This window comes from Podarcis melisellensis (assembly GCF_964234715.1).
Source record: "Podarcis melisellensis genome assembly, chromosome: 8".
Classification (NCBI taxonomy): Eukaryota; Metazoa; Chordata; class Lepidosauria; order Squamata; family Lacertidae; genus Podarcis; species Podarcis melisellensis.
The window spans coordinates 28,351,700-28,378,098 of record NC_138540.1 but is presented as its reverse complement, the minus strand read 5'-3'; the positions used below and the strand labels follow the sequence as shown (position 1 = coordinate 28,378,098).

The following is a 26,399-nucleotide window of genomic DNA, read 5'->3' as shown; positions in this document are numbered from 1 at the left end:
CAGATTCTACTCCCAGGATCTTCAGGTAGGGGCGGGGAAAATGGGTTTGAAAACCTGGAGGAGGTTTGTCAGTGCAGACCAGAGACAAGAAACTTGCAGCCTTCCAGGTGCTGCTGGACCACAGCCCCTCACCACCCCTTGCCATTGGCTGGGGCTGATGGGAAATGGAGTCCCAGCTGCATCTGAAGGTCTGCAGGTTTCCCTGACCTGGTAGAGACCATCCTCTGCTAGGTTGGTCAATGGAACCTTTCCCACTCACACGTGATCTCCAGCTTTTAGATTGGTTGTGCCTGAGTTTTGTGTCCTTTTCCTCCCTCCAAATCCTTTTTTCTTTTTGTGCTGCATCTTTTAAATTATAAACCTTAGGGCACAGGCTGTCTTCCTATTTGGAGCTATTTAGGTGCCTTTTTCTTACTGAACCGTGGGATTAAAAAAAAAAGTGCTTTAAATAAATGTGTAGAAGCCGGCAGACTGCTGCTGAGCAGAGCAGAGTCAGCAAATAAAAGCCCCCCACCCCACTGTCCTCCTGCACCAAATCCAAAAAGTTGCCTAAGAGGCAACCAGATCATCCTGCCCTGTTGTAGCTGGGGGAGTGGGGGGGGCAGGGCAAGCAGGCCATTTTTCATGAAACAAATACTTTAAGGTATGGGCAGAAAGCAGCCTGTGATAGGGGAAGGGATGCAGCACCTGAAAGCATCTGCTTTGCATGCAGAAGGTTGCATGCAGAAGCCTGAGCTGGGTCTGTCCTTTTGCTTGAAACCCTGGAGAGCTGCTGCCAGCCCGTGCAGGCACAGCGGAGCTGGGTGCACCAGTTGGTTTGACTCAGAACAAGGCAGCTCCAGCGTTCCTCTGTCCTGCTTCGAAGCCCTAACAGATGGTTCGCACTGGATTCTCCCCTGGGGTTGGTGAACTATTCGAACTCCCTTCCTTTCCCCTTTCTTGCGAACCTGCAGGAAGGAGGCTGCTTGGGAAAGGATGGGATCTCCCTTGGCTTTGTGGCTAAATTTAGTTTCCCGTCATCATCCCTCTGCAAGCCTGGGGGGGAGAGAGCGGGGGGGAGGCAAGGGAGCAGATGGGAGGGTTGGCTGCGGGGCTGGGGTGTCGGGGGGGGGTGGAGGGAGGCTTTCACCATCAGACGGCAGCAGCCGGAGCTGTGAGGAAGCTGCCCAGCAGCAGCCGCGCCTGGGCAAGACACTGGAGCACTGACTCCAGATTAAAAGTCTTCTTTGTCCCTTTGTTGTCCACCAATTGCCAAGCTCGGCTCTCTTGGTGCCCTTCGCCGGCTGCTCAGCAGACTCCAGAGTCTCACCCCGAGCGGAGGAACCACGGCGGGCTTTGTGACTCCCAAAATCCAGCCCCGTGCGTGGTGAGTGAATGAACCGGCTCAGGGATCTGAGCGAAGACAAGCAAGACTCCTCCCTCCCTCCCTATCATCCTCATCATCGTCAGTGTCCTTCCCCCTGCTACCTCCCTCCATTCTGAATCAGGATGATTCTCATGAGAGATTTGCTCCTCCTGGATCCATCTGAGTCTCAGTGACGCAGATCCTTAGTCCCCCCCTGAGAGTCACAGTGGGGGAATCACCCTCCAAGGAGATGACGGCTGCGGCTCCCAAATTAATCTGAAATCCAGCGCCGGGGATCCCTCGCCCACGGAAGCACCCTAGAGAGATGTCCAAAGTCGCCACACTGCCAGGCTGAGGAACTGGGTCAGAAGGAGAAGGGGGATGGCTGCGATTTGGAAGGGCGGTCAGCCTGGACCCCTTGTTTTTTGCCACTCCTGGATGGGGTAACGGGCCCGTTGGGGTTATTTTTCTGGGTTTTTTGTTCCTGGAGAGCATCCTTTCAGCTGTGTCAGAAGAATCCTGGTCCTGGGGAGAAGGTTTCTGTGGGAGACTTTCCTCCTCCTTTGACATATCCCGGAGAACAGGCGACACAGCGTCAGGGGAGACCAGGGCAACCTCTAGGTCGGGGCGGCGACGCCAGAAGCAGGCAGGATGCAAGTGTCCTTCGTCTGCTCGGACCACAACATCAAGAACCGGAGCGCGGAGGACCGGCTCAACCGGCAGAATGCCAACAGCCCCAGCACGCGGGGTCGGTTCCGGGCAGTGGCGATGGTGGCCCGGAGCTTGGGGCACCTCTCCGCGCATAACGCCCCGTCCTCCAGCGACTCCAGTGTGAAGCAGACTGGCATGAAATACAGGTATGGGGAGGGTGGGAGAAGCGCCGTACGTCTGGGAAGAGTTTGGGGACCGGTCGCTGTGCAGGGAGCAGAACCCAAATTCTGGAGTCTCCCAGAGCCAAACTCTTGGGTCATTGCTCCATCCAACTCTGAATTGCTTGTACTGACCAACAGTGGCTCTCTAAGGGTTTTTCCAGCAAGGAATCTTTCCCAGCTTTACCCGGAGAGGCCATTGGGGATTGAAGCTGGACCTTGTGCCTGCACAGCAAATTCTCTGCCTCTGAGCTACAGCCACTTCCCTACAAATAGTAGGGTCTAATCCTCATGGTTCTGAATGAAGTGCTGAATTAAATATCCAGCGCAATATTGCCTGCACTGACTCGCAGCAGCTCTCTGGGGTTTCAAGTAGGGAGTCTCTCTCAGCCTTACCTGGATATTCCATTGGGGATTGAACCTGAGACCTTTGGTCTGCAAGACAGATGCTCTATCACTGAGCTACAATAGCAGTTCCCCAAAGCACACACTTTGAAAAGCAAGCTTACAACTGGCCGGTCATTGTCTGGATATGACAAAAGAAGCAGGTTGGAGGGAATCTAATCCTTTCTTCCCTATACATGTGCTGGTTTCCCCCTGAAAATTGCATATATATTTTTCAGGTACCAGCTTCAGAGGCAAAGAGCAGCTTTTGGTGGGGATGTTCTGGGGGAAAGGGTTAAAACCTATGCCCACCACATCACTGTTCCAGGTTGGCAGCCCCAGGGCTGCTTTGGCTATTAGAAAGTGTGGGTGGGAGGGTGGGAGACAGTGGCCAATTGTAATTATTATTGTTTTTAAAGGCAAAAATGTAATGGCACCTGTAGATTGTTTTTGGGCTGTTGCCAAAAAGGCTGCAAAGGTTGGCTGAGGAAATGCCTGAAACTGTATTTTGGTACGAAGCCTATTAGTCATTGGAACATTGGAAGCTGCCTTCTACCAAGTGAGACCGTGGGTCCATCTAGCTCAGTACTGTCTGCACAGGCTGGCAGCACCTTCCCAAGGTTTCAGGATCTCAGTCCTGATTGGAGATGCTGGGGATTGAATCTGCATGCAAACTGGGTGCTCTGCCACTGAGCTTACCCCGCTTCTGCAAATCTACCAAGGCATTGACTAGCAGGGTTTCAGAGAAGTGCCTTACCCAGCCCTGCTTGGAGACGCCATTGGGGATTTAACCTGGGGCCTTCTGCATGCAGAGCAGGTGCTCTGCTACTAAGATACAGCTCAGCATGTTGGTAATAACTGGTGAAAACACAAGCCTGAGCAGGGTCCAGCTCTTATGAGTTTCCAGCGGTGGGGCTTGTAGGAGAGCCCTACAAATCTCTTTGTCCCACCTCAAGAAAGGAGAAGCTGGGGAGAAGCACAAAGCAGGATGGATGGATGGATGGATGGATAAATGGATGGATGGATAAATGGATAGGATAGATCCATTCTGCAGAATTTAACTTTGGTTGCAGAATTTAATTTTGGTTGCAGAATTTAACTTTAATTTATTTGTGGGCTCCTTCCCCACCCATCCCTTTCCTTGCCTTCTGTTGCCTCTGGATAGGCAGTGATCTGGACAGAAGTATAGTTGAAGCAGCCTGGAACTGCATTAGGGTTTTTGTTTGTTTGTTTTTGCTGCTGCTGAATCACATTTAATGAGTAGAGAGCAGGTGATAGGCTGCCCACTCTGCTCCTTACCTAATCTGCTCCAATCATCTGAGAGTGGAAATGTTCTTGCATCTTTCTCTTTGAGTTCATGCAGAAGTCAGGGAGAGAGCGTGAGGCAGGCAAGGATTTCTACAACAGCAAAAGAGAACGTTGAAGAAATACTATGGGTACAAAAAAAAAATCACAGGCGAAAACTTCACTTGAAAGGGAAATATTTAAACTGATGAACCTCGGCCAATTCCCATCTCCTCGTTTTGAAATTTGGCCTCCTTATAATGCTTGTCTGCCATTACAGCTCATGTGCAAAGTGACATAATATGTTGACAAACCTACATCCTATTGTGATGGACTGGTTCAGACTTTGGAATGGGAGGGATCCTAAGGGTCATCTAGCCCCACCCCCTGCAACGCAGGAATCGCAACGTAATAATCCCCAACAGATGGCCACCCAACCTCTGCTCAAAAACCCCCATTGAAAAGATTCCATCACCTTCCAAGGGAGTCTGTTCCACTATCAAACGGCTCTTACTTGTCAGAAGGTTCTTCCTAACATTTAGTCGGGGTTCACCCAGACTTCCTATTCAACCTTGCTTTCCAGGGTTTAAAGCTCCATATCCAAGTGTTGTGTTTCTCTTGGTCCGGGTGTTTTCCCCAGGAAAACCCGTGTTTTGCAGCGGAGTCAGAGCAAAGAGCAGTCCCTGGAAAACCCAGAGCTGTTTGCTCTGATTCAGCTGTAAAATGCAGGTTTTCCCAGGGAAAGCACTAGGTCAAACAAACAGACACTGCTCAGACATGGAGCTTTAAAGTGCCTATAAATGCAGCTCAGAAGGAAGTGTGGATGAGCCCAGAATCTCCTTCTTTTTTATTTGAATCCATTTGTTTGGGTCCTCCCCTCTGCAGCAGCAGAAAACATGCTTGCGATTGTGTTAGGACCAAACCAGTTCTGTGCATTAAACACACATTTCTTGTTTTAGTTGTAAAGATTGTTTGGGTAATGGGTGTGTGTGTGTGTTCATTTGTGTGTCCCTAAACACAGGACGGGACACGGGTGGCGCTGTGGGTTAAACCACAGAGCCTAGGGCTTGCTGATCAGAAGGTTGGCGGTTCAAATCCCCGTGACGGGGTGAGCTCCCGTTGCTCGGTCCCTGCTCCTGCCAACCTAGCAGTTCGGAAGCACATCAAAGTGCAAGTAGATAAATAGGTACCGCTCCGGCGGGAAGGTAAACGGCATTTCCATGTGCTGCTCTGGTTTGCCAGAAGCGGCTTAGTCATGCTGGCCACATGACCCGGAAGCTGTACGCCGGCTCCCTTGGCCAATAAAGCGAGATGAGCGCTGCAACCCCAGAGTCAGTCACGACTGGACTTAATGGTCAGGGGGTCCCTTTACCTTTAAACACAGGACACGTGCACGAAATCTGCTGCCCTCCTTTGCTTTACCTCTGTTGCTTTAATTTTCACCGCCTTCACTATTCTGGTTCTGATACCCAAACTAAGCAGGTTTGGAGGGGGCAGGGAAAACTTCAAGCAGTAGTGAGGTAAGGTTTTGCTCCAGCTACCCCCTGCCCCCCATCCCAGCAACATGCGCCATTTAGCGATTCGTGTAAAAACACACAAACCCGCTGGCTCTTTGCAAGCAAACCAGCAAGTTTGTGTTTAACGTTTGGTCCTTTGCAAATGCAGAATTCCGTAGCAGCAGCCGGAATGGTTTTTACATAGTTCTGTAAGAAAAGGGATCCTCCTTCATGAATTGGGGTAGCCAGTGCAATGTCAGGAAACAGTTTTTGCATTAGCCTTATAAGGGCAAGTCCACACCATGCATTTCAAACACACTCAATGCACATTGAAAGCACATAACTTCCCCCAAGCAATTCTGGGAGCTATAGTTTATTAAGGGTGCTGGGAACTGTAGCTCTGGGAGGGGGTGACTACAGTCCCCAGGATTCCTTGGGGGAAGCTATGCATTTTAAATGTGCATTGGATGTCCTCTAAATGTATGCTGCAGAGCTGTCCTTACAAGCCAGAAATCCTTCTCTCTGTAAGTTTCAGCTGCTCAGCCTGTCTGATGACAGTAAAAGAGGCTGCATTGCACTATTTGCCATTGTTTTAGATGTGCCACAGCCTTGACCAGAGAGTCTTTTTAATAGCCAAAGACCCTGACATTCCCTCTTACGGACTTCCCATTCCCAGCATGTATTCCCATGCCAATATTAACTGCCATCACACTATGGGTGGCTAATGGCACTCTTGAAATCAGTAACTGTGAGGGTGGGGTGCATGATTGCTTTGAAATGCTTTTTGGTGCTTTAAATAGTTTCAGATGCTCTAAATAGCTTTAGAATATTTTTAAATGTTTTAAATGCAGCACATGTCTGTTTTAAATTGTATCCTTCCAACGCCGGCCGTGTTAATAAAATAAAATGGCCTTTCTTAAGGAGATAGTTCTGTGATCCATTTAGCAATGTTGCTGTGGACTTCAAGGCACTCTGTCTCCTTGAATCAGCCGTTCCCTTGCTCGGTTCACTGGCTGTTGTAAATCCGCCTGTTAATTGATAGATATCTTTTGAAGGGGTGGGAGCTCTGGCAGGGAGGACCGTAGCTCAGTGCTAGAGAGCCTGCCTTGCATGCAGAAGGTCTCAGGTTCAATCCCCATTATCTCCAAGTTGGGCTGGGTGATAATCCCTGTCTGAGCCCCTGGAGAGCTGCTGCCAGCCAGTGTAAACAATATGCTGAGTTAGATTGACCAAGGCTCTGACTCAGTATATAAGGCAACTTACTGGGTTCCTAAACGCAGGCAGCAAGCAAGGAACGGCGGACAGTCTTTGCAGGCCTTCAAAATACAACGTCTTCAGCCTCAAGACCTCTTGCTCAAGCCTTCAGCCACAGATCTTGGGGAACCCCCCCATCATAACCTTCAGGGTGTGGTTTTTTTACCCATGGCCCCCTTCTCCTAGTGACTTGCCCACTGCAATTGACACCACAAGGACTTTCTCATAGGACATATTTGCATCCTGCATTTAAAGCACCGGGGTAGTACTTTATTTATTTGTTATTATTTTCACAAGGCTTGATTGCAAAACAACCCCGAAAGCGGCTTTACGAAGAGAACCACGCAATGAAATTATCGGTAGAAACAACTCTTTACAGACGGCGTTTGTAGGGTTGCAAGAAGTTTTGTGAGGAGTATTATTAGAAGTATTGTAAAAATGGACAAGGGGAAGGATGATTTGTTAAGAGATGTAAAGGCAATATAAAGTTAAGAAATGCATAAGAAGTGGTTAAAACGGTGGATCATCAGAGGTGCTGATGGAAGTCCAAAAAGATTGTATGTGATAAGTTTTGTGGTACATTTTATAATTTATATGTTAAAATTAATAAAAAAATATTATTTAAAAAAAGAAACAACTCTTTACAACATTCAAAAAATAAAATCAGCAATATACCAGAATCGGATTGAAACATACATCAAGGTTCCACGTGTTTGTCTAAAGAAAAATGCTCATGGCATGCACCCAAAAGGGTTCAGGGAAGGCGCCTGCCTGGTGTCCATAGGCGGGGAGTTCCAAGATATGTGTGCCGCCACAGTAAAAGGTTGATTCCTTACAAATGCGGAAAAGATATCAGGTGGCACCTGTGATGTTGCCAATTCTGCATGCATGGGGCAAGGTGATTTCATAGATAAACTTGATGCGCTTCAGCTTGTTTCCTTCTTGGAGCACGGATGAGGGACATTAAAAGCCTGTGTTTTTCTTTTTCCCAAGGGGGAGGGAAAGGGGGGTGGGGAACCTTTGTGAGGGTCAGAGGGTCTGCTTGGGGTCACTGCAGTTTGTGGGGAGGTGGCTGAGGAATGGGGTGAAGTGTCTGGTGGTGGTATAATGTCATCCTCGCTTGTTTATTTGCAGTCAACTGAACATTTAAACAATTGATAACAATTTTCTACCAATAGACACATAGGCCTCTGAGAACACATGGCAATTTGTGGAACGGGACTTTTGTTGAAAAAGGTGAAATGACTTAAAAGTTAAATGTAATAAAATAGATGTTCGGTGCAACTGTGGGTGGGGAGACAGGTTGCAAAAACAAACGCAAAACTCAGCTGCGTATGAATCACTGTTTATAAGTGATATGTGCTGCAATTTTTTTAAAAAGCACAATTTAGAAAAATTGACAACGAATAACATTTTTAAAAATGAGCATTAATGCAAATGAAAAACACAGTATGAAAATGCGTCACAGTATATGTATATGCTGTATAATATGGAGCTTGTTTCTTGCTGCTCCAGAGTGCAGGACCCGAAGAATTGGATTCAAATGACAGGAAAGGAGATTCCGACTAAACATTAGGAAGAACTTTCAGGTGGTAAGAAAGGTTCGGCAGCGGAACAAAAGAAGGGGGCAGACTCTCCTTCACTAGAAGTTTCAAACAGAGGTTGGCTGGCCATCTGTCAGGGATTCTTTCACTGTGATTCCTGCATTGCAGGGGGTTAGACTAGATGACACTTGGGTGCCCGTTCCAACTCTGCAATTCCATTCTGCGATTCTATATCAGGCGATATACTGCTTAGCATCGTTATACTGTGTTTTTCAGTTGCGCCAATGTGCGTTTCTACTAATTGTTTCAATCTGTTGATCTGCAAATAAGATGATGATGATGGAGATGAGGTCATAAGGGGGGAACACCCAGTGTGCACAGGGGAAGGGGAATAGAGCTCTGAGCAAAATTTCGAGGGTGTGGGAAATGGCCTGGCCATGTCGCCTTACGGATAAGAAATTTCTGGACCATCCAGGAACCAAACTTCCTCTTCCTCGGCCCCCTCCACACCCTGCCCCAGGCTGATGGCTGGCCCTTTCATGTGGAAGGTCAGAAAATGCTGAGAGGCGTTGGAGCCGCCACAAAATATTTAGTCTGCGGCTTGCAAAAAGTGACAGACAGCTCAAAGCAATGCATCACACGCAAACACGCACAGAGTCTCCCCAAGGGCCAGTCCTGGGTGTTCCTCTGCCAATCAAGCTCTGAGGGCAGCATTTGAACCTGAGAGAACCCCCTGAAAATCATTTGTGTAGGATTATTCATATACCTATCCTTGTAGGATTTTTTATTATGCATATTATCTCGGCAATCCTTACAGCAAGCCTGTATGCTATGTTAGAGTTACCATCATCGTATTGCCTTGCTGGGGGTGTGTGGAATGCACTGAATGTTATTACAGTATTACCCATTACTGCATTTGTATCCCACCATTTTTCTCCAAGAAGCTCGAGGTGGCATGTATGGCTCTTCCACTCCTCGTTTAATCCCCATAACAACCCTGTGAGGTAGGACAAGTCCAGGGAGCTTCATGGCCAAGTGTGGATTTGAACCCTGGTCTCCCAGGTCAACCCTCTAACCCATGGGGAGGTAAACTAAGGCCTGGGGGCCGGATCTGGCCCAATCACCTTCTAAATCCGGCCCACAGACGGTCCGGGAATCAGCATGTTTTTACATGAGTAGAATGTGTGCTTTTATTTAAAATGCATCTCTGTGTTATTTGTGGGCAATAGGAATTCATTCATCCCCTCCTCAAAAAAATAATATGGTCTGGTACCCGAGAAGGTCTGAGGGACAGTGGACCCGCCCCCTGCTGAAAAAGGTTGCTGACCCCTGCTCTAACCACTACACCACACTGGCTTCCCCAGTTGATGCCTCAAGGTGAACTTGATGTGATGTCAGGAGATCTCCGATTCCCCTGGGAAAGAGTCCAGTTTGGCAAACCCTCCCGTTGCCTTTTCTTAATAATTATTTTGCAAACCAAGAACAGACCAGGGAAGATCCAAGCCCAGGACTCCTGATGTCAATTCTCTAGTTCCACCAGGGATAGGGTCTAACCCAGCTGGAGAAGGAGGTTTCCCTGTGTCTGATTCTGCATGATTATGAAAGCACCAAATGGTATATCCCCCCCCCCCACGCCTCCTCCTCTCTCCTTCCCTTCCCTCGCGTATCTTTTGAGGGAAACACAAAATGCTGATCGGAACTGAAACGACATCTGCTCTCTGTAAGCATCGGTGCGAAGATGCCAATGGCCAGCGTCTATTTCCGACATTTCCATCTGCCTATTAAAAGGTGGTGTTGTTGTTTTTTCCAGAAACCTTGGGAAGTCAGGACTCCGAGTTTCCTGCCTCGGGTTAGGTAAGTAGAATTCTTGGGGTTTTCCTTTTAATTCAGCTTGCGGGGGGGGGGGGCGAGATTCAGTTTGGTGCATACGCTACAAATGCGCTCTGTGGAAGATGCCGTGCAATGCAGCTGCAATTGGAATTGATTGGCAGAAGGCATCCACATCTGTTTGCATTGCTTTCCCACTTTCAACAGCCATGGCTTCCCCCACAAGAATCCTGGGAGCTGCAGTTTGCTTGGGGTGCTGAGAGTTGTTTGCAGACGCCTGTCTCCCCGCCCCCCCCCCCCTGGCTGAATCATTCTTTCCTGATGGATTTCATTCCTGGCTTGGGATGCTGATGGCCTCCACAGCTGCTCTTGCATTGTCTGTTGTGTTAAGCTGGCCCTGCTCCTGGGAAGCAGTTGTTAAGGTTAAGGGCTAAGGCTTATTCCATCATGACAATTGTTCTGAGCTTCCATTGCTGCAGGAAGTGGAATTAAAACTGTCCCGGAGTTTTAACTCCACGAAGGGTCTTCTTGCAACTCCTCCATACCTATTCCCTGTCTTGTGTGCAGCTCAGCAATTCCTTTCCTGTTTCATTCAAGCTCATTCTGCGGTGATCCTCTTGGTTTTAAAAATAAACAGGTTGGAAATCAGACCAGCCAATCGAGGCAGCCGGTCAGTCAGTCAGTCAGTCAGTCAGGGAGCACCTAGAAAAGGATGTTGCGGTTACTAAGACCCAGCATGGGTTTCTCAAAAATAAGTCTCATTTCTTTTTTTGATGGAGTTACAAGCTTGGTGGATCAGGGGAATGCTATGGACGTAGTGTATCTTGGTTTCAGTAAGGCTTTTGACAAAGTCCCCCATGATATTATTGTGGGGAAGCTGGTAAAATGTGGACTGGATGAGGTCATTGTTTGGTGGATTTGTAGGTAGTTAGCTGACCAAATCCAGAGTGCTCAGTAATGATTCCTCATCATCCTGGAGGAAAGTGACAAGTGGAGTGCTGCAGTGTTCTGGCCTGGGCTTGGATAAAGGAATTGAGGGGATGTTCTTTAAATTTGCAGGTGATATCAAGCTGGGAGGGGCAGTTAATGTTGCAGAACAGAACTGGTATTCTGGACATTTAACAGCATGGAGAACCAAATCTGGGAGCCCCTTTTGCTCTCCCGGTTTGCCAGGAGCAGTAAATCTGCACCTTGTACACATGGCAGGGGATGTGGGTGGCGCTATGGGTTAAACCACAGAGCCTTGGACTTGCCGATCAGAAGGTCGGCGGTTCGAATCCCCGCAACGGGGTGAGCTCCCGTTGCTCAGTCCCTGCTCCTGCCTACCTAGCAGTTCGAAAGCACGTCAAAGTGCAAGTAGATAAATAGGTACCGCTCCGGCGGGAAGGTAAACTGCATTTCCGTGAGCTGCTTTGGTTTGCCAGAAGCGGCTTAGTCCTGCTGGCCACATGACCTGGAAGCTGTACGCCGGCTCCCTCGGCCAGTAAAGCGAGATGAGCGATGCAACCCCAGAGTCGGCCATGAGTGGACCTAATGGTCAGGGGTCCCTTTACCTTTACACATGGCAGACTTTTGACTTTTGCTCCACAAAGAGGCAGATCAGTCATTTCCCAAGTGGCGTGCTTGGTGCATACAAATAAACTTTTTAAATCCCCGAATCCAAAGGCTCCTGTGAGCCCAGAGCATTCCTCCTCCGGGGATGGTGGACGGTGGCACAGTTGCTTCAGGGTTGCATAGTACCCAGTATGCCAATGGATGGCCAGTTTCTGGAAAGCCACACAGCAGCAGAGATAAGTTCTTGCCTTCTTTCTCTGCTTGCGAACTTCCCAGAGGTATCTGCTTGCCACTAGGGAAGACAGAACAGTGGACAAGATGCACATATCTTGAAACTCATCCAGTACAGACAGCTGCCTTATACTCAGTCAAGCAATTGATGCATCTAGCTCAGTACAACCTGCACTGACTGGCAGCAACTCTCCAGGGTTTCGGACAGAGATCATTCCCAGTCCTACATGGAAATGCCATAGGAGGATTGAACCCAGAGCCTTCTGCATGCCAAGCAGGTGCCCTGCCACTGAGCTGTTGACTCAGTGAACTGACTTTTTTCCCAGGAGTTCAGTTCCATCCTGCCTTTGTCCTTCCTTCATTCAAAGGGTTGGACTAGATGACCCTCAGGATCCCTCCCAACTCAGCAATTCTGTGATTCTCCCCAAATCCTTCGTTTCGTTTTTGAAAATCCTTTTGTCTGCCTCTCTCTCTTGCTCTCACTCTCTTTTGTAGGAACATGGGTGACATTTGGAGGACAGATTACGGATGAGGTAAGAATATGTCCCCTCCCTCATGTTTATTTAGTTTATTTATTTGATGGTCTGTCCTGGGAGGTACCGACACCTCCTCCTCCCCCACTCCAAATCTATTCTCCTGAACTGAAGATGTGAACTGGGGTGGGAGGATCCCCTAAATTGGGGGAGGGAACTGGTGCCCCCCTCCAGAAGTTGTTGGACTCCAGCTCTCATTAACCCCAGGCATCAAGGATGATGGGACCTGGAGTCTAGCAACATCTGGAGGGTCTCAACTGAAGCCTTGACAGCAACTTTGTTGTTTTTCCCCCCTCTTAGAGCCAGCCTAAATTTGCATCTATATGCATAAATTAGCATATCTGAACTGTATGCAAATATGTGTCATTGGCCTGTGCCCTGAGTCCATTAAGAGCCTGCCGACATCCCTCTAAGTCAGCCTTTCTCAACCTGTGGGTCCCCAGATGTTGTTGGATTACAACTCCCATCACCCCTAGCTAGCAAGCTGGAGCTCAGGGATGATGGGAGTTGTAGTCCAACAACATCTGGGGACCCACAGGTTGAGAACTGCTGCTCTAAGTGAAAACCTGTCCGTTCAGCAAAAGTAGCATTACTTTTAGTTGTACCCTGAATTTCACACCCCCTCAATGTCCCGGTGCAGTCCGCAGCTCAAAAACAATACATCAGAACAGCGAGGCAGTGCTGGGTAGCGGTTAGAGTGCTGGACTAGGATCTGGGAAACTGGGACTCAAATCCATACTCAGCCCGTGAAGTCCACTGGGGAACTTGGGGCCAGTCCCCATCTCTCAGCCCACCCTACCTCACAGGGTTGTTGTGAGGCTATAAGGTGGCAACGTACGCCGCCTTGAGGGAGGAAGATAAGAGTGGCAATAAATATGCACGCTTCGAGAGAGGGAATCCATTTCAAACTCTGCCCGCTGTGAGGAAACGCATTTTAAAATAACCATGTAAATGCAAACTTTGATGTGGGTTTAAAAATCAGAATTGCAGATGAAGGCAGAAAGCGGATGGAATAGATTCACTGGTGAGAATGCGCAGAAGTGGCCATGTTCTAGAAATAAACGGATGAGCGGTTGGGTGTGGGTGGGTGGAGGGGGGGGCAAGAAAATCCCACCAGTCCTCACAGACACACACACACACACGACCTCAGGACCTCATCTCTGCCTCTCTTTCAGATGGCGGAGCAGTTGATGACCTTGGCCTATGACAATGGCATCAATCTCTTCGACACGGCGGAAGTCTATGCTGCAGGGAAGTAGGTGCAGCCACCCATTTCTAACACCTCCATCGTGCTTTTCTGAGCACTTTCCCATACCTTCTCTCTGTCATCCAACCCACGACCCTGCTAGGTAGGCTAGTCATCCACAACAGGTGGGAAGGGGACTGAGTACATTGGCTCCCAGTACGTTTCCAAGCACAATTCAAAGTGTTGGTGCTGACCTTTAAAGCCCTAAACGGCCTCGGTCCAGTATACCTGAAGGAGCATCCCCACCCCCATCGTTCTACCCAGACACTGAAGTCCAGCACCGAGGGCCTTCTGGCTATTCCCTCACTGCAAGAAGCCACGTTACAGGGAACCAAGCAGAGGGCCTTCTTGTTAGTGGCGCCCTACCTGTGGAACGCCCTCCCACCAGATGTCAAAGAGAACAACAACTCCCAGACTTTTAGAAGACATCTGAAGGCAGCCCTGTTTAGGGAAGCTTTTAGTGTCTGATATATTGCAGTATTTTAATATTTTTTTGGAAGCCACCCAGCGTGGCTGGGGAAGCCCAGCTAGATGGGTGGGGTATAAATAATAAATTATTATTATTATTAAAATAAGAGACAGCAACCTGTCCGAGGCCACCTGGTGAGTCCGCAGCCATTCCATCTTCAACCCCCAACCCCACGCCAGAGAGCCATTGCAAGCATCCCCACTCCCACCTGTGACTCCTCAAAAGCAAGCAGTCCTTGCTGCTACTGTTTCTCAGCTTCCGGTGTGGTTGGATCAGTCAGTTTTGCAGAACACCAAGGAAGGCTGCCTATTTTTTTCCCGCCCATGAGTCCGTTTTACAGAGCTTCCTCCTTCTAATCACATGGCCAACTTAGAACAGGGATTCATGCAGAGACATTGTGGGGGAGCTCCTCTGAAAGCAGGTAACTTTATATGTTGGCACTCCAAAAATAAAACTTTGAAGGTCTAAGAGTAAAATGCACCCCCAATTTCAGTTCAGAAAGTCCAATAACTGAGGGAATACTAGCTTAAGCCTTGATTATTATTTTCTCCCCCTATGAGGGGTTGTGTCCTGGTCACCAAAATACATTTTGGCTGCACTCACTGTAGCAAGCTTGACTTCATTTCTGCATGAGTCTAACGGTCACATTTTCTTTCTCTTTCTGTGTCTTGTAGGGCTGAAGTCGTGTTAGGGAATATCATTAAGAAAAAAGGATGGAGGTAACTGTTCTTCTTCGGACCACATCTCAACCCCATTCCATCTTGTGGTTATTCCTGTTGTCTCTGTATGCTTTAACATGTTTTAACCCGCCACTGTGTTCAAGAACCCATGTGGTCTAGAAACTTTAAACAAAATTCATGTCATAATCAAAATGAGACATGTTTATTTCATGAAAGCTATTTGCTGCTTGACAGTAAAACAAAACCAGGGAGCAGTATGTCACCACACTGTATTTCACAGTGCCATCTATCAACAGCCCCATGAACTGCAGAATGTGACAACAGCCTTAGGTTTTTATTTATATAGCAAGATACATAGTCCAAATCCCATATCCTTACATTTTTGACCACCAAAACAATCACAACAGATACGTTTATACATTGTCTGCAGGATGGTGTGTGTGTGTGTGTGTGTGTGTGTGTGTGTGTGTGTGTGTGATTTATTTATTTATTTATTACATTTCTAACCCACCCTTCCTCTCAAAGGAGTCCAGATAATTTGCCAAATGCGTCAGAAGACTGTCTTAATCCTTCTCAGATTTTACATTGGGTGGAGGGGAACTTCAGGATGGTGGTGAATGCATTTAGGAGACTTACCTTTATCCATCACACATCCATTCTCTCCCCCCTTCCTCCACTCTCCTTGCAGACGTTCCAGCCTGGTGATAACAACCAAAATCTTCTGGGGAGGAAAGTACGTAAGCGTTTCAACCACCCTGCTTGTGTGCCATTTGAGTGAGGAAATTCAAGAATATCTGGCGGGCAGTGGAGGGCCAGGGGACTTTGACTGGTTTCAGAAAGGGGGACTGATCCTTAGAATTAGGGATTCACTTTTCAAGCATCATCCACCCACAGTTTCCTTTTGAGGAAAGGGAGTGTGCCTCTGAGCATGGAGAGAGTGCCATTCCCCCTTCCGTACTCTCTAGCCGGTATACGATTTTTTGGGATGAAAGATAAGCATTTCTGGATAGCCTGGCAGTTAGTTTCAGCTCCTCTCTTTCTAAATAATCATCTTTGCATAGCACAAGTTAACGATTTCGGCTACATCAGTCTTCTAACTTCAGTCTTTCCTCCTTCTCCTCCTACCCCAGAGCCGAGACGGAGAGAGGACTCTCAAGAAAGCACATTATAGAAGGTAAGATGAAGCCAAACTGCTGGGCACTTAACAATTAACCCAGTGGGTGTTCCCTGGAAGAGGCCTCTTTCCCAAATCTAGCGCTCTCCAGATATTTGATTAATTTATTTATAAACATATTTATATACTGATGTTCATAAAATAAAAAGCGTATCAGAGGAATTTACAGCACTTATATTTAAAATCATATAATAGAAACATCTAAAAAGCTAAAATCAGCTGTTACAGAACAGAAAGATGTACCGTATATACTCGAGTATAAGCCGACTTTTTCAGCACATTTTTTTTATGCTGAAAAAGCCCCCCTTGGCTTATACTCGAGTGAGGGTCCTTTCGGGCTGCTCCTTCTTCCTCCACCGCTGCAGCCACCACCAGGTTTGTGGTGCGGTGAACTGGCTTATACTCGAGTCAATAAGTTTTCCCAGTTATTTGTGGTAAAATTAGGCGCCTCGGCTTATATTCGGGTCAGCTTATACTCGAGTAGATACAGTATTCTTAATTGCCTGCATATTTGCCTGATGCAATAGAAAAGTCTTCAGCAGGCATTTAAAAGGTTAAAACAGAAGGTGCTTGCTGAATCTCCAGTGGCAGGGAGTTCCACAGGACTGATGACACTGAAGGATGTGTTTCTTGTTGTTGTTGAGTAAGCCCTGCTAACCCGGTGACCAACAAAGCTCCTGCAGATGATCTCAGTGATGGAGCGGGGATACAAAGGTTCAGGCGGTCCTTGAGGTCCCCTGGGTGGAAGTTCTTCAGGGCTTTGTAGATGAATATAAGGACCTTGAATCTGGCTCTGTGGGAGATGGGCAGCCTTACAAGCAACCCAGGGGACACCACTGCCTGACATCTTCCCAACAGAACTGTAGCGTTAGGAGTGAACTAGTCCATCCTCTTGTATTGCAAGGATCACCTTTTAGTAATCAGCCTCCTTATCCGTCTCTGTATTGCTCTTGTAGAACTCAGCAAGCAGGGAGAAGGATGGGTCCACAAACAGGATTAGTTGGCTCTGCCTCTTCTTGGCTCTGGCGCCACCTGCTGTTGGGCTCCCTGGACTTCCACCCTACCAGTCCCAATGGGTGATGGCTACCACTATGAAGACGCAGGTGGCACTGTGGGTTAAACCACAGAGCCTAGGACTTGCCGATCAGGAGGTCGGAGGTTCGAATCCCCGCGACGGGGTGAGCTCCCGTTGCTCAGTCCCTGCTCCTGCCAACCTAACAGTTCGAAAGCATGTCAAAGTGCAAGTAGATAAATAGGTACCACTCCAGGGGGAAAGTAAACAGCGTTTCCGTGCGCTGCTCTGGTTCGCCAGAAGCGGCTTAGTCATGGTGGCCACATGACCCGGAAGCTGTACGCCAGCTCCCTCGGCCAATAAAGCGAGATGAGTGCCGCAACCCCAGAGTCGGCCACGACTGCACCTAATGGTCTAGGGTCCCTTTACCTTTACCTTTACCACTATGAAAATGTTAGTTTATAGGGCAAGATGCCCTTCTGGTGTGGGACACTGCAGCTTCCATCATCCCCAGCCAGCATGACCGTGTGACATAGGGGCTGATGGGAGTTGTAGTCCAAAACACCTGGATGGCCCCAGGTTGGGAAAGACTCCCCTGTGGTGTGTTTTGGTATTTCCACTTGGTGTTTGAGTTGCCCTTGTAGAGGTCAGCTAAGGATAGCGGAGAATTTCAGTTCAGTTCTATTCCTGCTCTCCAAAACAATGCAAAAACTGAAACACACCTGACCTTTGGAAGTCACACTGCTCCAAATGTCATTCCTCTAGCCGAGTCATATGAACAGAAATGTCTATCCCGGGGTAAATGCATATATTGGAGAAAATGCAAAAATGCACCCTACTAGGGAAAATCGCTTTGTAAAATGTGCCAGTGCGGTGTAACCGTTAGCGTGTCGGACTAGAACCTGGGAGAGACCAGGCTTCAAATCCCCACTCAGCCATGAAGTGCACTCAGCCTGACCTACCTCACAGGGTTGTTGTGGGGGCTAAATGAGGAAGGGAAGAACCATGAATGCCACCTTGAGCTCCTTGGAGAAATATAAATGCATTAATTAAATAAATGTGCAAAATCACATACAAAAACGTGGGGCTAGGGCTGCAGCTCAAAAGTAGAGCAGACTCTTTGCATTCAGAAGGTCCAGGCTAAGACTTCCTGCCTGAAACCCTGGAGAGCTGCTGCCAGTCAGTGCAGACAATACTGGGCTAGGCTCAGCATACTGGCAGCATAAGGCAGCTGCTTGTGTCCCTAGCTGCTATAAAGCAACAAGGGTTCATTTATACATCCCACCTGCCCAATTGGATATGCCATATTCCCCCCCCCCTGTTATTTTTAAGCAGAGACTGGCTGACCCCAGTGCCTTTTCTTTTTAATTGATACCCTCAATTACAAAACAAAGCATGCAGAGGCACCAGCAGTAGATATTTTGCGCTGGAAGGCTTAAGCTTTGTGGAATCCAGATGCGATTAAAAACATTAAAATATTGTATAATGGGTGACGTTAATTCTTGCCCTAATTCTTTAATGAACATTGGCGATTTGAAACAGGGTTGTCCGTCATTGATTGCTGGCTACGAATAGAGTTAACAGGGAAACATAAAGTAGGGAGCTGGGGTTGTATCCCCCAGTTTGTATGGGGTGGCGGCGACCACCCTTGTTCTGCAAATGTGTGGGGACTGTGGTGCTTTCAATGGGGCCAACTCCAGAGGGTGGTGCATTCACCAAATCGCTTTCAATTTCTCTCTTTGTATGTATGCCCCACGTCTCCAGGGTGAGATATGGAGCATCGAGGTGCCCGCAAGCGAACCCTTGAAGGCAGAGAGAAAGAGGAAAGAGGTGGCAGAGACTCAAGGGACATTCACATCATACATTTAAAGCATTGCAATATCACATGGCAGAATTCTGGGAGCTGCAGTTTGTGAACGGTGCTACTAAGAGTTGTTAGGAGACCAGCCCATAATTCCCTTCTCTGAGTTCCCAGAGTTCCCTGGGAAAGAGAGATTGATTGTGAAACCACTCTGGGAATCATATCTCTGTGAGGGGAATAGGGGCCCCCTCACAACTCTGAGACCCTTAACAAACTACAGCTCCCAGAATTCTTTAGTGGGAGCAATGGCTGTTGAAAGTGGTATCCTTGCACAGCTCCAAGAACCCTTTTGAAGGCACCTACCAGAGAGGTGATTCCAGGGCCACCTTCCATATAAAGCGCTATGATACCACTTTTAATCCCTGTTCAGAAGGAACTGCAGTTCTGTGAGGGGAATACTGGTGGGGTAGGGTCTCCCTTAACAAACTACAGTCCCCAGAATCCTTTGGGGGATGCTGTGGCTGTTTAAAGCATTACCATAGTGCGTTAAATGTATGTGCAAATGCAGCCTTGGTGGTCTGCTGGCTGGCTCCACAGGCCACCTAATGAAGAAGACGATCTTGCAGTGCTCAGTGTAGACCTTTCTCTCTGACACGTTTGTTTTCTGCCTCCCCCTGCAGGCCTGAAGGCTTCGCTAGAACGGCTGCAGCTGGAATACGTGGACGTGGTGTTTGCCAATCGGCCAGACCCCAACACGCCCATGGAAGGTAGGTGTGGCTGCCACGTTTTGCTTTCTCTCTCAGAGCACCTGTCTCTTCAAGGTGGAACCCTGCAGTCCTTGACCATGGCAAGGGAAGAGATCCATGTTTGCCAAACGTCAGCTAGAAGAGGCGCTCTCCTCCCTCTTTCCCCTTCCACACATTGATTTCTCATACCTGAAAGGATCTACAGGTCCATCCCCATGTGTCTACAGGAGTCCCTCTTCCCTCAGATTGGAAGGAGGCATGGCCAGAGCAATGACTGATGCAGAGATGCAACAGGCAGCTTCCTCTGAGGGCAGGTAAGTCCTGCTGCATCTCTGACTTGAGAGTGATTGGATGATCCAGTTGCAGCTGATGGAGAGAGGAGGCTGCCCCAAGCAGAGAATAGTTGAAACAGTACAAAGCCAGAGCAATGAATCCTGCAGGGGCACACCGGGCAGCCTCCCCTGAGGGCAGGTAAATCAGCTGCCTCTTACCTAAGGAGAAATTGATGCTTTCACACCTGATTCAAGGATGAGGGTGATTACCTGCCTCCAGAAGAGACTGAAAAGCAGCAAGGCCAGAACCGAAAATCATGCAGAGATGCAGCAGGCTGCCTCCTCTGTCAGCGGGCGAGGACACTAGGCTCACAGAAACTTCAGTTAATTTATTCCTGCCAGGATAAAATCACTGAAGGTTTTTAAAATGAGCTGTAACACCTCTGCAGATTCGGAAGGATTCCCACCCACCCCAAAGAACCACAGATTTCACCCATTCAGGAGACCTTGAAAAAATATCCCATTATCTCGGTTTCTGCTTAGTTATCTGTGACAAGGGCATTTACACAGTCATTTGTAGAATCATGGAATTGTAGAGTTTAAAGGAATCCCAGGGGTCATCTAGGTCCACCCCTTCCAGTGCAGGAACCACAGCGAAAGAATCCCTGAGAGGTGGCCATCCAACCTCTGCTGAAAAACCTCCAACGAAAGGGAGCCCAACGCTTCCCAAGGTAGCCCCTTCCACTGCTGAACAGCACTTAACCATCAGAAATTTCTTCCTAATGTTTTGCTGTAATGTTGACATTTGAATGAATTGGCTTAGATCCGACCCTCAGGCGTAGCAGGCAACAAGCTTGCTCCATCTACCATGTGACAACCCTTCAGATACTTCAAGGTGGATATCACATCACCTCTCAGTCTCCCCTTCTCCAGGCGAAACATACTCAACTTGTAGATGCATTTGTAAACCCCAGCGAATTTCCCACTCTGCCATGGAAAGCCTCAGTTCCTTGCCAATCTGGTTGCCTTGTTAAGGATCTCAACTCTGTTACCCGTTTTCTGCCTTCTGTGTGTTTGTGTGTATATGTGTGTTTGTGTATGTATTTGATTTTGAACTCGTGCATTTCCATGTTTCCGTGTGAGATACTGTCTTCTATTTCCATAACAATACAGTGCATCGTAGAGAAGCGGGGAAACCTTCCTTGAGCCAAGTGCCACATTAGCTCAGCTATGAGCTACCAGGGGCCACATTCCAATAGTGTGTGGTTCTGGCCCTGCATAAAATTACCTGCTTCTCTCTCTCTCTCACACACACACACACACAGAGAGAGAGAGAGAGAGAGAGAGAGAGAGAGAGAGAGAATTCCACATACACAAAGCTGTTTCTTGTTGAATCAGCGGCAAGTAAATCGCACACCACTGAACAGCAAGCCATGCCCTATGGCCGCTTAAAGCCTCAAAATGCCATTGCGTCCCCCCAAAAAATGCATGCAGTTGCAAATTGCATGGACTATGCATTTGCAAGGAACACAAGTCCCCTAAGGGATTTCCCCCTCTTCTTTTATCTTCTCGCAGCAGGAGCTGCAATTGCACATTTGACACAGTCCTTTTCACATTGGGAAATGCCCCAACAAACAGCTGGTAGATGAAATTTGAAGCATATCTAGACAGCAGGCCAGGGGGAGCGGGGACTGTTCCCTTTAAAAAGAAACATTTATCCATGATATGATACTTATTCAACAGAGCCATACAACAACCCTGGCAGAGAGACCAACCTCAGAGGTATTGATTGGTCCCAGGCTATCCCAGGAAACTTCCTGTGTGAGCCAAAATTCAAGCTTCAGGTTTTAAGAGTTGTGAGTTTCAAGAGGGATGGAATAAAAACAAGGTCCTGGGGAGTAGAGATTGACAGTGAGGAAAACTGAAACAGCTCTTGAGTGGCATTTTCTATGCTGTTCAATCCAGAGTGATCCTCAGTGCTTTTTGCTTTGCTTTGCTTTGCTTTTTTTGGTAGTACGGGCCGGTACACAGTATCGCCCAGCTTTGGGAAGGAGGCAGGAGGGTTGCAGGATTCTGTAAGATCCTCACACCTCCTTCCCAAAGCCTGGGGAACTTCTGCCTGGCTTAGAGAGGGGGGCACAATGCTCTGGAAGGGTCCAAGAGCCCTCCCTTGTTTGATGACTGCCGGCACCTTTCTGTCTAGGGAAAAAAAACAACCACTGGCTAATACTTAATATCACAATTTGCTCTCCCTCAGGGCTTCTAATTTTCTGTGGAAGAGTGTTGGTTCCAGGGGTGGAACCAGTTTCACCTTCAAAACGATTGAAGTTCATGGAGGAGAGGCTATCAGTGGCTATTAGCCACAATGGCTATGCTCTGCCTCCAGAGTTGGAGGCAGCAATGTTTCTGAGTGCCAATTGCTGGAAACGGCAGGAGGGGAGAGGGCTCTTGTGCTTGGATCCTGCTTGGGACATCTGATTGGCCACTGTGAGAGCAGGATGCTAGATTGGATAGTCCACTGGCCTGATCTAGCAAGCTCTTCTTACTTTCTTCGGATGATGACCCCCATACCTCTGACACATCTGGCAGTTTTTTTTATTTTCCGAGTTTAAAAAGGAGGTGCAAGTTTATCAGTCTTGCACTCGACCTAAAAAGGGTTTGCTCCAAGAGTAGGGAAGAGTAAGTGGGGGCTGCCCTCTGTGCTTCTGCATGAGTCACTGTCCTCATTCCCCCTTTCCCCACATTATGGCATGAAAACTCAGCCCATATGCTCCATCAGTAGTTTATTGCAGCAGTGAGACTAAGCTATGGCCATCAAGGGCATGTTGGACTCCAGCTCCCATCATGCCTGACCATTAAGCATGCTGGCTTCAGGGGCCAATAGGAATTCAACAATGCCTGGAGGGATGGGAGCCCAGGTTCCCTGTCCCTGGTTTCCAACAAGACTCACACAGTATGGATGACAAAATACGTTTGATTGGTGCTTTCACTGTCACGCTTAATGCTTACAACAACCCGCAAGGTAAGTCGGTGTAATGGTTTCCCATTTTGCAGATGTGGGGACTGAGGCTGCAAGAAAGTGTGTGTGTTGTTTTGTGTGTGTGCGAGCGTGCCGAATGCCCCTGAGTGACTGTGGCAAAAATAAGGGGCTTTCCTGACTCCTGGCTGCACAAACCACCACACCAGCTCCCTTTGGTGGGAGTTAACCGCATATCTCTGTTCTTGGGCCCAAAAGACTCAGTTACTGAATCACCTGAGTCAGGTTCACCCCGTGCATTTTAAAGCACTGTGATGCTGCTTTAAAGGAGTCGTAGCTTCCCCCAAAGAATCCTGGGAGTTGTAGTTTGTTAAGGGTGCTGAGAGTCATCAGGAGACCTCTGTTCCCCTCCCAGAGCTACGATTCCCAGAGTGGTTCCACATCAATCCCTCTTTACAGAGAACTGTGGGAATTGTAGTTCTGGAAGGGAGGACTAGGGGTCTCCTAACAGCTCCCAGCACCCTTAACAAACTACAGTTCCCTGGAGTCTTTGGGGAAAACCATGGCTGTTTGAAGCGGTACCGCAGTGCTTTACATGTGTGATGTGAATGTGACCTTGGTGCCTGGTTAGAGAATTTAAAACGGGGGTAGCTAACCCTTTTTTGACCCAATGGCCATGTTCACCTCCCATAGAGGTGGGGGGGCATTGTCTACATGCTAGCAGTGGGTTGCCTAGGACTGGGTGTCACTAACCCACCCAGCCCAGGCACACAAACAGGGGGCACAACAGCTGCTGCTGCCCTCAGCTGATCCATGCAGATGAGCTGAAGAGGAGACTGTGTTGCCCCTCTCTCCGTTCATGAAACGATTGATCCAATGACCGGGGGGGGGGGTGTCATCAGGCTCCTGGGCTCTGCCCAACCCCAGCACTGCATCAGCCTTTGTTTTTCTTCATTTTGTAGAATCAGAGAGTTGTAGAGTTCGAAGGGGTTTTTTGGACTACAATCCCCATCATCCCTGATCGCTGCTAGCTAAGCATGATGGGAGTTGTAGTACAAAAAAAATAGATGGAGACCCAAGATGAACCCAACCTCTTGCGATGCAGGAATCACAGCTATTGATGCAATCACTGCCAAAATCAGTGGGGTGGCAGGGGGTGGGGTGAGGGGATGCCCCCAAACTGGAGGTTAACCACTCCTGGTTTAAAGTTCCCTTTGGGTGAGGATCTGTCGTCCTGAGACTGGGAAGGCCAGTCTTGACTTTTGCAAAGGAAAAGGGGAGCTTGGGGGTGGTGGTGGAAGGGGCAACGAGTCTCATCCTTTGCCCAGATTCCCCTTATGTTGTACACCATGCCTTGCGATACGCCAGCGGCAGCTGTAAACTCTGGTCTCTCTTAAATCTTTCTTTTATCACCAGGGAACCCATTTAGCTCTTCCAAGTCGCGAACATTCATCATAGAAGGTACATGGTACCCCCCCACCTCATCTTGATTATCTGCATCCAAGTGGCATTTTATGGGATGGAATAATCCATGCAGTTTTGCTTTTTTTCCCCCATTTTTTTCTATTTTATTCTCATTGGCAAAATTTCTCCCATTACTCGGATGGCAAAATTCTCCATAAAATGCCCAACGGAAGCAAAGAAAGAAAGAGGGGGGAAAATACCACCCAAAAACAAAAAACAAAACAACCCTTTGTCCCTTTAGTAACATCTTGCAAGTAAAATTTAAAATCCAAAATCTCTTCCGCCACCCCACCACCCCACCGTCCTCCCTGGTTCATTCCATTCCACGTTTTCCTCTGTTGTCTCTGAAATGCATGCCTTGTGTCTGTGATGCTCATTCCTGCACCCCTTCGAAATTTGACAACTCTTCCTGAAGTTCTCAGTGGGCTGGGCCTTGCACCCTGCCGCACCCCCTTTCGTGAGATGCTCGTCATTTTCAAAAAGAAACCTACGAGATGCAGCCGGGTATCCCAAAACCCCGGTAAATGTGCCTGCTGTTTTGCCGCAATAATCTCCCACCCTGAGTTCACTGCCTCTGAGGATGCATGAGGCAAAGGAACAGATTGGCAGAAATCGAACCCCTTTGCAAAAACTGCGAAGGGACGTCAACTGACACCAAGCAGCAAATGTACACTCCTTTGGTGTCACCCCATTGGTTGTGAAGCAGTTTGTAGCTAAGAAACAGATAAACTTGGAACTACTAAAATAATAAGTGTTGGTGAGACTCATTTGATGACCACAAGAAACTAAATCTTTAGGGTCTTTACCCAGTCTGGTGGAAGGCTTTGTGCCAATAGAAATTTAGCAGGCACTTTCCCTTTCAATCTACGGAAGGGAAGTGCCTACGGAAAACCTTTCTATTCCATCAGGCCTATGCAGGCAATTAAGAATATAGGTTTCAGTAACATATTTTAATCTTTATATAATGGTTTTTGTATGATTTTAAGTATAATTGTTGTAAACTGCTCCAATGTGACAAGTGGTATATGAATATTTTGATTAAATCAATGAAGGATGGTGGTGGTAGTGATAAAAGTAACATGTGCCCTTTGTAAAACAAATTTTGTGGCCACAAGTATTGAAAACAAAAAGCTCGATGAACGGACATGCAATCTTTTGTACGTAATGTACACGAAAAGCATCTTGACCACCAACTGATCTTCTGCGGTGGTCTAGTATCTCAATAACTAAATAGCCAGCAGAGTAGCTGGGGAGACCAGAGGAATTACTTTGAACATCTGTGTATGTAAAACAGTGGTTGTGATACCAGATCACTGCAGAAAACTAAGGATTGCATCCAACTCAGTTACACTCAGAGTAGACCCATTGAAACTGACAGACTGGAGTTAGCTTTACCCTGTAATCTGAGTAGGGCTGACCTTGAAGGAGAAGGCTATGTCAATAACTGGAGGCAGCGATGCTTCTGAATACCAGTTGCTGGAAACAGAAGGAGGGGAGAGGGCTCTTGTACTAAGGTCCTACTAGCGTGCATCCCATAGACATCTCCTTGGCCACTGCGAGAGCAGGTTGCTGCACTAGATAAAACCTTGATTTTCTTCCAACCCCGAGAAGTGGGAGCAGCTTTAGAGACATCTCAAAAGGGGCCTCCTTTTAGTTTGGTGCATGGGATGTGATTAGTTCGTTTTTGCTCTCAAATTCCTACTCTGCTTTTTGGCATGCAACTGTTTTGCGGTTGTTGGTTGCTGTTGGTTTATTATTCTCATTATTATTATTTTGCTTTGGCTGGAAGGATTTTTGAGGACTCTTGCCATGCATGCTTCAGAACCACCCGTGGCGGCGGGACAGCTGAAAGAATGTCCAAAACCCAAAAGTCCCAGGGTCCCTGAAACACCCCATGGCTCTGCAAAGGCAAATTGATTTTAGCATGAAGTTTCACAGCTACTTGCTCAGACGCTTTCAAGCATATCTTTCTGACCTGAAGGGCTGGAAACTTGACCTGTTGGTGGTGTTGTTTAATTAAGGATACTAAATACTATGTCCAGTCCCAACTTCTGTATTTGAGGAGGGCAACTCTTCCTTCAGCCTAGCTTTTAAATAGAAACGCCGTTATCCTAAGCCGCCTTCCTCTCTGTCCCACATTAGCTCCTAGTTTTATGAATGAACCAGCTCCTAGTTTTATGAATGACCTCTTCGGTACCTAGGCATCAAGAAGAAGCAATGCTTTCCTGCCAGACGAG

The 26,399-nt window shown here is 47.8% G+C and overlaps 1 protein-coding gene across 9 annotated transcripts in view; it reads left to right on the top strand.

The window, feature by feature from the left end:
- The window catches only part of KCNAB2 (potassium voltage-gated channel subfamily A regulatory beta subunit 2), a 106,368-nt gene that overhangs the window by 71,180 nt on the left and 8,789 nt on the right, over positions 1 to 26,399 (top strand). For 5 of the 9 annotated variants that reach the window (XM_081923750.1, XM_081923747.1, XM_081923749.1 and 2 more), the window contains 8 exons: positions 9,987 to 10,030; positions 12,284 to 12,321; positions 13,497 to 13,576; positions 14,711 to 14,755; positions 15,405 to 15,449; positions 15,847 to 15,890; positions 19,384 to 19,470; positions 24,115 to 24,159. In XM_081923750.1, coding sequence (XP_081779876.1) covers positions 9,987 to 10,030; positions 12,284 to 12,321; positions 13,497 to 13,576; positions 14,711 to 14,755; positions 15,405 to 15,449; positions 15,847 to 15,890; positions 19,384 to 19,470; positions 24,115 to 24,159 — 428 coding nt within the window. Of the gene's footprint in view, positions 1 to 1,185; positions 2,203 to 9,986; positions 10,031 to 12,283; positions 12,322 to 13,496; positions 13,577 to 14,710; positions 14,756 to 15,404; positions 15,450 to 15,846; positions 15,891 to 19,383; positions 19,471 to 24,114; positions 24,160 to 26,399 lie in introns of those variants that run through there. The other 4 variants (XM_081923752.1, XM_081923751.1, XM_081923745.1 and 1 more) reach the window with 3 other exon arrangements.